This window comes from Taeniopygia guttata, chromosome Z, assembly GCF_048771995.1.
Source record: "Taeniopygia guttata chromosome Z, bTaeGut7.mat, whole genome shotgun sequence".
Lineage (NCBI taxonomy): Eukaryota > Metazoa > Chordata > Aves > Passeriformes > Estrildidae > Taeniopygia > Taeniopygia guttata.
The window spans coordinates 9941003-9952344 of NC_133063.1; the positions used below are offsets into that span (position 1 = coordinate 9941003).

Genomic DNA, 11342 nt, shown 5'->3' on the forward strand with positions numbered 1-11342 from the left:
AGGTGGAATTCCTCATTGAACAACATGTGAGACGGGGCATGGACTGATATTTGTCCCCTATAGCTGTCCAGAGATAGCTGGAGACTGGCACAGATGCCCCAGACAGAGCATTTCAAAGGCAAGCACTTAGGAACAGCACTGGGCCTGGGCTGCAAGCCGAGCTGTCAACTCTTCCACCTGCAGTCCAAGCCAAACAAGCAGTCTGAGACTACAGCTTGTCACAGTCAGCCATAGTGGAGACTGCGAAAGGGAAAGAACAACTTTACACTTCACTCCCTTCTGAGGACTGCATTCACCATGGACAGGGACAACTTGCCCAGAATCTGCGTGGGTCACCACGCTCACCTGAACAGACCCCTCCAAAAACAAAGCCAGCACTAAGAGGCCAGCAGAAATATATTCCCAGGATTGCTGGCTCACCGGCCAAAGCACTAGCCCTGCTGCCCAGGGCAGCAGCTGAGATTCAGCAACCCACTAAGTGTCCTTCTGAGCAGCTGCCACGGAGAGCACAGAGCATGGCAGTCAGAGACATTGGTCCCATCCACCTGCTGCTCTGCAGGGGAAAGGCAACAAGGGCAGAGACCACTTGTTGCATGACTGCACTGCTTCCTCCTCCTTCATTCACCTGCTTTCATCCAGCCAGCCTGTACTGCAGCAGGATCTTGTGCATCCTTTGCACTTCTTCTTTGTGCCTCTTCTCCATTGCCTCCATCTTCCTCTGAGCTTCCCGCAACTCTGCCTGCAGCTTGTCCTTGATATTCAGGAAGATAAGAGGAATCTTACTGGCATCCGCAATCTCGTTCAGGTTTCCTCTTTTGCACTCTCAAAAGCATTTGTGTTCAGCCCCTTCCTTCTGCTTCTCTACCCAGCTCTAACCCTGCCATCCTAGCTCTTCTTCCTGGTGCTCAGCGCTGCAGCCTGCCAGGCTCTGTGCTTCCAGTGCCTGCAATGGTCCTTGCCTCCCCTTTCCTCACGTCTCCAGTTCATGTCCCCATCACTGCCCTTCCAAGCTCTTCTACCTGGCTAGTCAGGCTCACCTGTCCATTCTGCTGCTCCTTATTCAGCTCCTGCCTCAGCTGCTCTAGCTGCTGCTGCCTTTCATTTAGATCTCCCAGCAGCTGGCGCACCTTATCATCTAGAGCAGCCTTCTGGCTCTGGAGCTGCACAGAAACAAAGAGAAGACGGCTTTAAACGTCCCACACACCACTTGTGTGGCAACCAAGACTGATGCGCTCATGCCTTCCAAAAGCAGTTTCTTCTCATTCCTGTATTTACCAAGGGCCAGCTAAGAGACAATCCCAGAGAGACAGACAGTGTCCAGAGAAGCTGTGCCCATAAGGGGCCCAGAGGAGTCCAAACCAACACACAAACTCTCTTTTCACACTCTGTGCCTCTTGAGTGTCTCTGCTTCTTTGCCCATCCAGGTTGCATGATGGCAATTTACTGCTTCATCTCAAGCAGCCTTTTCTCCTCTCCCCTCTGTACCTCTGCCACCAAGTTGATCCATTGCTCCAGCTTCTCCTGTGCCTTCAAACTCTGTTCTTCCAGCTTGCTTTCCTGATGAGTGGAAGAGACACGTCCAGATGAAGTCCCACCAATGCTCCCCAAAGGAAAAACAGAAGCTTCATCCCTCCAACAACCCCCGCACCTGAAGAGGGCACACTAGTGGCTTTGTGCCCTCCAGCACCTGGGAGGAGCTCCAGCACGGCTAAGGAAAGGAGAGGTCACCTTCCTTCCCTGCTCTGATGGCTGCCTGTTTCCTGGGCCCCCCCCTTCAGGATTTCTGCCTGTTCTCAGAGGCTCTGTCCTCAGATTGCCCTGCCCTTTGGTCAAGGAAAAGCTGCAGATGGACTGCAGGATGAGGACGACAGCAGCACCTCGATGACCCAGTCACAAGACAGGCCACCAGCTGAAGTACCAGCACCAGGAGGCCTGTTGCAACTGCTTCAGGCTCCAAGGGAAGACCTCTGTCCGCTGGGGAAGGACAGAAAGCAAGGAACCCAGTTGCTGGGACTGCAGCTGGCAGCAAGGTCAGCAGCAGTCTGCTGCATGGCACCAGTCTGTGGGGAAAATGCTGCCCCTTCACTGCCATGCTTTGGTGGTAACCACCCAACCTCCTGGGGAACTTGGCTTATGGCCATGCTGAACCTGTGGCTGCATCTACTGTCCCAGCACTGTCCTCTGGGTCTTCACAGGCTTTATTGAGACTGTGAAGAGCCCAACTGCACCTGAACACAACCTGCTGACAAAAGCACCAGAGAGGTGCAAAGCACAAATTAAATACAGAGAAGGAGGAGAACTGACTTGCCAATGAGAAAACAGTAAGGAGTGGCTCTTGTACAAACTGACAATGAGGGTATCCAACGAGGGAGGAAAGGGGAAGGGGCCCCAGGCCCTCACCCAACCACCTGACGCTCTGGATGGAAGCTTCAAGATGTAAGGGAAGGCACACCGAGTGACGGACAAGGCATCTGGGAGGAGACAGGGGAATGTCTCTGTACTTAGAGGGTGATGGACACTTGAGGAGGGATGGGAAAACTAGGGATAAACCAAAGGGGCACAGAAGGGGTACAAGGGGATAAACCATTTTAAAATCGAAATACAATGAAAATACAATAAAGTATAAAAACACAACTCCACAATCGGGGACTGCTAATACAACAGGAAAGCAGGAGCAGGGTTGAGGCCTGTCACAAAGTGGGTTAGGGTAGAATCTGGGGAGGCATGGCCAGTGCCCTCATGGCAAGGGCACAGAAAAGAAGGGCAGATGGCAGATGGCTGGTGGCTGGCCTGTGCTCTTGAGCAGGTTCCATCTCCAGTCCTGTCCTTCTCAAGGATAGTGGGTACAGGGACGTGGCGGATGAATACGAAAACTGGGAAAGGAAGTCTGTTAAATATTGTGCAACTAAAATTTAAATTTAAATGATCATCAAATATACTGTCAATTGCCACAAAACATCGCACAGTAAATGATTTTGAATCATCACTATATGATGACTATATATCTATATATATAGATATCTATACCATATCTATATATTATATCTATATCTATATATTATATACTAATAATGTATCAAACGTACATTGAAACAAAAAACCGGAGTCCATGGGAGAGTTTAAAGTCTAGGGGACAAGATAAGGGAAAGGTTAAAATCTAAAGGACATTGCCCCAAGAAGTCCTCCAGCAGGCCCACAGGCCTCCACAGTGGCTCACGCAGCTCCAAACTGCACAAGTCTTCACTCCCACATGTTGGCCTTAGTTCCCGTGGCAGAACTTGCCTTCCCACGGGACGCTCACCTGTGCCCGAGCCTGTGGAGAAGCCCGGCTCCCTCCCCCTCTGCCCACAGCAGCACAGACACTCCCAACCTTTCCCAAGAGCTGCAACACAACCACAGCCACAGCAGCATGCCCTGCACTGCCACCACTGCTCTGCTCCATTTTGCCCCACTCTGCTCCTCTAGTCACTGCTGCCAGCCTGTCTCTCCACTAGAGGTTGTGGCCTGGAGGCACCAAGGTCAGAAGACCTTTGCCCACTTCCAGACCATGCCACAAACCCCAAAGATGGCTTTTCCCACATTTAAGAAACACCTGACCATTCAGAAGCAAATTTAGAGCTTATGCACAGCATGAGAACAAAGGGAGGCTTCCAGCACAGTGAAGGTTTTATGTATTACCGTATTTATTTACACTATCAGTCTAAACAAACTAGAAACTACGAGCTATCAACTAGAAACTACAAAAAACACCAATGGCCTCTTGCAGGGCTAGTATCTCCTGTCGGCCATAAACTGCTGCGTCGCCATGATCAGAGGCGTCAGGCTGGAGGTCGGCTTGGCTGAGGTTACAAAAGGATGCTGCCCAAAGAGAAAAAGAAGAAATTAATTTCTACTGACCTCACAGGCTGAAACTGGCTTTCTCTGGCAAGCAGAAAGATACACAAAGGAGGGCATTCTGTGCACCTCTGTCTCCACATCCAGGACCATGCTACATGAGCCAAACATGGCTCCCAATCCCACAAATCCATTAACCCAGATGGCTTCAGCTGAATGAGATTTGGTCTAGGCGACCTGGAAAGGCTCCTTCCAACCCATACCAGGCCAGGGTTCTCCTCTGTTTTCCTTTGAAAAGCCCCCAGACTGGAGATTCTCAGCAGCAGGGCCCATCTGCCGCCTTGGACTTGAGCAGACGAGGAGCCCCTGGCAGCGGGCGGCCGGCGCACCCGGCAGCCGCTTTGCCTTTTACCTGCAGAAGTTCCTGGGCAGACCAGCGCCTGTCCTCGTCTGTCTCCAGGCAGCAGCAGAGAAAGTCTCGCAGCCAAGCCGACTGTTGCCTGGGCTTCTGCAGCTTCGGGGTGCCCCTGGTGCTTATCAGCTGCTGAACCTGGAGAAGAAGGAAATGCCACGCTCCACCTGTCTCCTTCACACGCCAAACTGCTCACACAGACCCCACTGGACAAGCTCCACTCCCCAGTGGCTCTTTACTCCCTGGCAGAGGGAGGGAGATACCTTTCCTACCCCTACTAAAAGAACCCAAAGCCAGAGGCAGCCGTAGCCAGTCCAACATGCAAAGGCTCTTGCCTTGACCCCTGATTTCATTGGCTGATGGAATTAGGAGCAACTCCATCAGCAGCAGCACACTTTGCTTCTCTCAGCACTGACACCAGCTCTACAGGTGAGGTGGAAGACAGACTTTAATCTAACTTTACTATTTCCAAGGATTCCTCCCATAAATTGCAGCTCACTGCTCCTTTAGGTAAAGCTGCTCACTGCTCTCTTAGGCAAAGCTTCCACCAAGGAAAAGGCATAGTGATTTTCTTGTGCTATTCATGATGAAATGCCAAGGGGATAATCTGGGCAAGAAGCATAAGAGACTATGCAGCCTGGCACCTATCATTGTCAGGTGTTAGCAAGCTTCCCAGGCAGCAGAATGGGAGTAGATTTAGTCAGAGTGACAGGAGCATCTGAGGGTAGTTGCAGCGTACCGTGCGGGAGGTGTTCATCAGGTAAGGAGGTGCTCCTTCCACCATCTCGATCCCCACAATGCCAAAGGACCAGATGTCCACTTTGGGGCCGTAGGGCTTCCCTGTGAAAATTTCTGGCGCCATCCAGTGAGTAGTCCCAACAGCTGAACTCCGTTTGCTCTGCTCAGCGGTGAGCTGAGCAGCAAGGCCAAAATCAGCTGAGGAGAAAAAACACTCACATCAAGCCAGCTTGAAAAAGGAAAGCAAAGAAAAGAATTCCCCACTGAATCAATGTCTAAGAAGGCAGCGTGGAATCCAGCTGTACCAGGGGCATGCTGCTATTCCTCGAGCCTGCAGCTGAGGAAATACGCAATTGGCCACTTTGCAAAAGCCCCCGACTTCAGGCAGTGGCTTTTAGTCCCCTGAAGCTATTAGACTGCTGCTGCCTTGCTGGGGAAGGGACACACACAAGCCAAAGGCACTCCTGACCCCTTCTGCCCAGCTACAGCTCCCTGCACCTTGTGGCTGTGCTCTGCGCTCGCAGCAGGGCAGCCTGCACTGCCACAGGCACCAGGGAAGCGGCAGCACCCAAAGGCAGCCCCACACCGCAGCCCACCACGGCTGAGCCTGGCCAGCAACACCCACCCAACTTGACAGAGCCGTCCAAGCCCAGGAGAATGTTGTGGCTTTTGATGTCTCGGTGGATCACTTGCTTGCAGTGAAGGAAATCCAGGCCTTGCAGGCACTGAGAGAGGAAAAAGAAACACGAGCCTGAGTGGATTGCGTCCCACAAGCAGGGCAGTGGCACACCTGCAAGACTGACTTCCTGGGGGTTGGTGAGCCACGGCAGGCCAGGCTGCTGGCAAAGGCAGCAGAGCTGGCTGCTCCAACACGAGGACAGCAGAGCTTTTCTAAGGGCGTGGCTGTTTGCTTTTGAAAGGGAAAGGGCAATTGTTGCTCTGGCCAGTGCCCTGCAAACACAGACTCAAGGTGCACTGCTGCAGTGCCTGTACTCTCTGCAGCCAGACAACAGTGTCTGCTTTTGCAAACACCACTTGGGGTGCAAGGCTCTCCTTTGAGGCTGAGCTCTGTGAGAGTCCTGTGAGGATCTCTTTGTCTTTGCCACTTGCTCAACATGGTGCCACCAGCCACTTTGCTCTTGTGGGGAAGGAATGCAGCACACACAGGCTCCAGGCAAGGCTTTAGAGAGGCAAACACAAACACACTAGAAGAAGGGCAGGCACATTGGCAGGCACTTCATCTGCTCTTGCTACTGCCCGGCGTAAGAGAAAGGCAGAAAGGAAGCTTGGAAGGGGAAATCTCTCCTCTCCTTATCACCCATTTGGAAGAGCCGTCCCAACCAAGCCATGGGAAGCACAAGCGCCATCCCTTACCTCCCGAGAGACAGCTGCTATCTCTCCTTCTGCCATATGAGTCTCCCTAATGACATCGTGTAAAGAACCTCCGTCCATGTATTCCATCACCAGCCAGAGTTCCTCATCCACCAGGTAGCTGAAAGGAGGAAACAACAGCCTGGAGATGAAGGTGTGCACTTACATGACCTGATGGACTCTTGCTCCTGTGTCTCTCTCAGAGGAAGACAGGAGGAATAATCATTCACAATGCTCTACAGGGCTTGAACTCTGCGCAGTCTAAAGGCTGCTTGGTATCCACACCAATGTAACAGGCCAAGGGAAATACAATCTACAGCGCTTTGTCAGCACTGGAGACCCGTGGGAAAAAATCAATTGCCAAAACAAATGAAACCATGTGGAGAGAGGACAGGAACTTTGAGGCTGTTGGCTCAGTGAGACAGGGCCAAGGCTGGTCTTTGAAAGCACACTTCCAACTAGGTATGCCAGCAAAGATGAATGCAGCCCCAATGCAATCTCCTCCCAGGACGCTGTAGATCAGCCCAGAAATAGGAATTAACAGCTCCATCCTCTGCCAGCCACCAAAGGAGTGGTTGAACTTCTGGCTTGCAGGATGTGAATGACCTTTCATGGCAGAACAGCAGAACCACTCACCTGTCTACAAAGGTCACAAGATTGGCATTCTTATTGCCACGCATGATCTGGATTTCATTCAGGCACACCTCGCTGTTGCTCTCTTCCAGGAGACTAATTTTCTTTATGGCCACCTAAAACAACATGGAAAACATGAACCAAAGTTGGTGCCACAGAACCACCAGCGGACCACAGAGACAGTGCTGATGGAGTGACAGAGCTGGGCTGGGCCAAGCTGCCTTGTGGCTGGACATCAGACCGCTTGCTTGGGCACCTCCCAGGACAAAGAGCCAGATAGCCTTTGCCTTGGAAACCTGGCAGAAACATGGTCTATGCTGTCCACCTCAAAGCTCTAACAACACTCACCGTTCCCACAGACTTCCCCCATGGCTTTACTTGATCATCCCCATTTTCATTCACACACCTCTTGCAAGCAGAAAGTCAATTTCTGCCAGAAAAATGGAGCAAAACTGCTGGACAACCTCTAGGGGGCTTGATCATTCCACTGGCATTCTCCCTTTCACAGCAACAAAGCAAACTCTTCCAGACATGGCAGATCAAATGCTGTCCTAAAACAGTTCTGCAGAAGCTGTGGCGCTGCTTGACGCTTACCTCTTCTCCTGTGGCAGTCTCCACTGCCATGCACACCGTGCCAAAACCCCTAGAAACAAAACAGCCGCAGAGAAAGAAGAAGTCCTTTAGTCCCTGCAAGTGCAGGAATCCACAGTACAAGAGGAAAAAAGTCCAGGGACAAACAGTAAATTGAAAGAACTGTGGCTGCACTCACCCTCTGCCAATTGTTTCCAGTTCTGTGTATTTTGCCTCAGGATCTCCCTCGCTCACCAGCATCTCTGTAAAAATCCCAAGGAAAGATACTCCCTTCAAAAGAGATCCCACCCTGCAGCAGATCAGAAAGGCAGCCCCACTCTCTGGGACACTGCGCCCTTTCAACTCACTCCCTCAGGAAACAACACCACCACCACACCGCCACCACCTAAAAAACAACAGCAGCAGGACAAGCAGCCCTGCAGCACAGATGGCCTGTCCAAAACTAGAAGTCTAAACTAAAATCTAAGCACATCAAGAAACAGTCAGAGGAGACAGGGATCAGAAAAGTGTAAGCAAGAGAAGTGATTGTTGCCTTCAGACATTAAGAGCAGCAGGACAAACACAACCTTTCTGTTCGGGCAATGAACACTCTGGGACATTCAACAAAAGATTTAATCCTTGCAAACATGCAAGGCATGTTGGGTTCTGGAATCCATTTTTATCAACAGCTGCCCTTTCCAGAACAGGAAGAATATTGCATAGTGCCTCCAGCAAAGCTAGGAACTCCAGCTTGAAGCAGGACTTTGCCTAAACAATGCCCTTCTGCCGCTCAAGAGTAGCAGCTGATGTTCTACCCTACTGTGATGGGCCTTGGGAATGAGGTCCCTCAGCTTTTAGGACAGGCTGAGCTCTGAAGATGACCTTGGCCGTGCCCCACAGGAGCTGGGCCCCATAGGAGCTCCTGGAGGCCTCCTCATTTGCTCGGTCACAGCCTCCTGCTCAGCCAGAAACAATCTCTGCTCTGCCTTTTGCCTAGAGGGAAGCTCAGGCAAGGCCAAACCAGGCCCAGCTGCCCTCCGAGGCAGGAGCGGCAGCCCAGAGATCCCTCCCCACTTCAGAGCACAGCAACAGCTCCTGTGGGGAGGCCTCAGGAGCTGGCACTCAGCTGAGGAGGAACAGGAGCTGGGACAGCTCTTGCTGACACACGCACACACACACCAGGCACTGCTGCGGCACACAAGGGTCACAAAGGACGTACTCAGCATGGCCAGGCACTTGTCCTCTGTCTTCTCTCCCAGCAGCTCCATGCTGCCAGAGGAACTAGTCGTGCTCCAGGTGCACGAGCTGCTCCTGCTTGAGTTTCCAGCTTGGGCACTGGAGGCTTCTTCAGCTGCAGCTTGTGCAGGTGCCACGACAGAGGAGCTGGAGCTCTGGGACAAGAAATTAATTTGGGTCACAAATGTGCCGGGCAGAGATGTCCCTCCAATCTCATTTCAAATGCAAGCCCTGAGGAAGATGCTGCTGGCCAATCCAGGGCTCTTCACCTCTCAGCTTTTGCAGCCCACTTCTCCAGCTCAAGGCCCCGAACACAAAGCCTGCTTTTACATGAGGGACAGAATGTCACCAAAGACACTGCTAACCCAAACAGGCACTTACTGATGCTGGCTGCTCAGGCCGTGGGCTGACAGCAGGCGCAGGTTCATTGGCACCTTCCTCCTCTTCAGCCTCTTCCTCGGGTGCAGAGGCAGCCGGAGCAGGTGCTGGCGCTGCCCTTGTGCTCTGTGCACAGACAGCAGCAGCAGGGTCAGGAAAGAACCTGTCATTCAGAGCCTTACGTCTCTTCAGCTACAAGCCCCGCTGCATCTCAGCTGTTCCTTTAGCTGCTGACTTTGGCTGTTCTTTGGGGAGGGCCAGGTCCCTTCTGGGGACAGTGTCTCCTCATATCCTGCAAGGCTGTGAACTGCACCTTTGCACTGCTCTCTTCACTGGGGACAAGGAGCCTGCACAGCCCCTGGGCACAGAGGGCCTCACTTGTACCCCAGGAGCATCCAAAGACATCCTATTGCTACCCCTTGTCTCTTGCTGAGACAAATTCCCAGACCCTTCAGAACAGTAGGGAAGTGATGCCTAAATGTCCAAGTTCCACACCCCTTCTCCAGGCCTCACAGGCTGGGGGAAGTGCTCTGGGAGAGCTGGAAAGATTCCAGTCCTCAGCATCTTCAGCCAGGCAGGGCAGGTGCTGTCTGCTTAGAAACTTGCAGCTCTGCTTTGCTCCAGCCACAGGACTAGCCAGAGCTGCCACTTACTGATGCTGGATGCTCAGGCCCTGCAGTGGCAGCAGGTGCACTTTGGTGGGAATCTTCCTCCCCTTTGGTCTCTCCTTCAGGAAGACATGCATCCAGAGGAGGCTCAGAGGTCTGTTTTGGGCTCTGCAGATAGACAGCAGTGTCAGGGACAGGGAACCTCTCTATTCAGCTCTAGAGCCAGATACACTAAGGAGAAATCATCTGCAGAGAAATGGCATTCTAATTGTTCAAACTCAAGTCAAATGGGCCAGTTAGATGGGACTGCACTGTCTTGTACAGGAGAAATTCCATCATGGCTTCAAGAACCAAACAACCCCACTTTCAGCTGCTTAAAAGCTCTGAAAAGGAACTGGAGAAAACAGCCTGGGATCCAACTACTCCTCCAGCTGGTGCTGCTGCTGCTGCTGCTGCTGCTGCTGCTGCTGCAAAGGGCCTGGACTGTTCTTTCATTCATCCAACCAGGCTGGCACTGGACTGCACCAGGCCAAGCTCACAGCTTGCTCCACAATTGTCAAATGCTACCCACACCAAAGGCTCCTTTCCCACTCACCCAAGGAGCGGATTCTCTCCAGGCACGGGTGATGTGACCTGCAAGACAAAAGGGAAAAAGAAGCAGATTCTGTAAGGAAACTGCCTGTGCTGGGCAAGCCCACCAAATAGTCAGCAACCAAAGACAGAGCATTCTGCTTTCACTCCATCACTCCAGCAGCAACCCTTGTGTCACACAGCAAGGCAACAGCACTAACTACTGCCTCGTGTCTACCCTTTGTCCTCTTTGGCCTCTCAACCCATAGAAACTCGAGACTGAGAAAGTCCCAGTGGTTCTGCAACAGGCATTCCAGCTTCTGCCCCACCGCAACCAGCAGGAGCTACAGCTCCTCTCTTCCCTGGATTTCAGTTTTCTGAAGGGATTGCATGCAGCAATTGCCATGAGCTTACTGAAAACCCTTCCCCAAAAAAGCTTCACCCAAGTCCCCTTTAGCCATGGTGGCAGTTCCGTGGGGACACAGCGCAGGAACAGCTCCTGGGTTCAGGAGCATACAAGAACTGCTCTGAAATGTCCATCTCAGAGGCCTTTTCCAAGCTGATCCTGTGATTTCATCCGAGAAGGAATGGCTCTTTTAGCACTCAGGAAGTGTCAAGTTCCACAGGCACATGCTGGGATGAGGGAATGCAGACAAGAAGACTTGAACTGAGGGACTTTCCCTCAGTGCTGGAGAGCAGTGCACAGCTTTTCCAAGGACTTCTGCCAAGCTCTCCCAGTCCTCCTATCTTGGAAGTTGTCTGGCTTGAGCCAGCAAACTGAGGAGATTCCAGACCCCATGGGCACAGGCTATGCCACGGGAGGAGCGGAGCCCCTGCAGGCTACATTACAAATGCTGCCCAGGCCCCTCTGGCTAGAGACACCCCCTTCTTAGCTGCAGCTGCTGACAGCAGCTTTACCCAACTCAAGGCCTCTTGGTGGCATTTTGGTGTCCATATGCCACACTGCACAAAACCGTCCACTTACGTGCCAG

General features: G+C 52.3%; 1 protein-coding gene across 1 annotated transcript; it reads right to left on the reverse strand.

Moving 5' to 3' along the window:
* Positions 1-631: 631 nt before the first annotated feature.
* Positions 632-7819, reverse strand: LOC140681819 (serine/threonine-protein kinase PAK 3-like). The gene is made up of 10 exons (XM_072922309.1): positions 7758-7819; positions 7583-7631; positions 6992-7104; positions 6359-6476; positions 5610-5709; positions 4986-5182; positions 4247-4384; positions 1486-1557; positions 1038-1160; positions 632-751 (listed from the first exon to the last, which is right to left on the reverse strand). The coding sequence occupies exons 1-10, from the start codon at positions 7817-7819 to the stop codon at positions 632-634; spliced, it is 1092 nt and encodes a 363-aa protein (XP_072778410.1).
* Between the last annotated feature and the right edge of the window lie 3523 nt (positions 7820-11342).

Bases quoted from the DNA above. Each gene is read 5' to 3' on its own strand.
- LOC140681819 (XM_072922309.1), bottom strand. From the start codon at position 7,819: ATGCTGGTGAGCGAGGGAGATCCTGAGGCAAAATACACAGAACTGGAA. The intron at 1,558-4,246 runs GTAAAAGGCAAA...TCCACTCATCAG, and splicing joins CTGCCCAGGAACTTCTGCAG to GAAAGCAAGCTGGAAGAACA. The intron at 1,161-1,485 runs GTACAGAGGGGA...GTTTCTGTGCAG, and splicing joins GGATCAACTTGGTGGCAGAG to CTCCAGAGCCAGAAGGCTGC.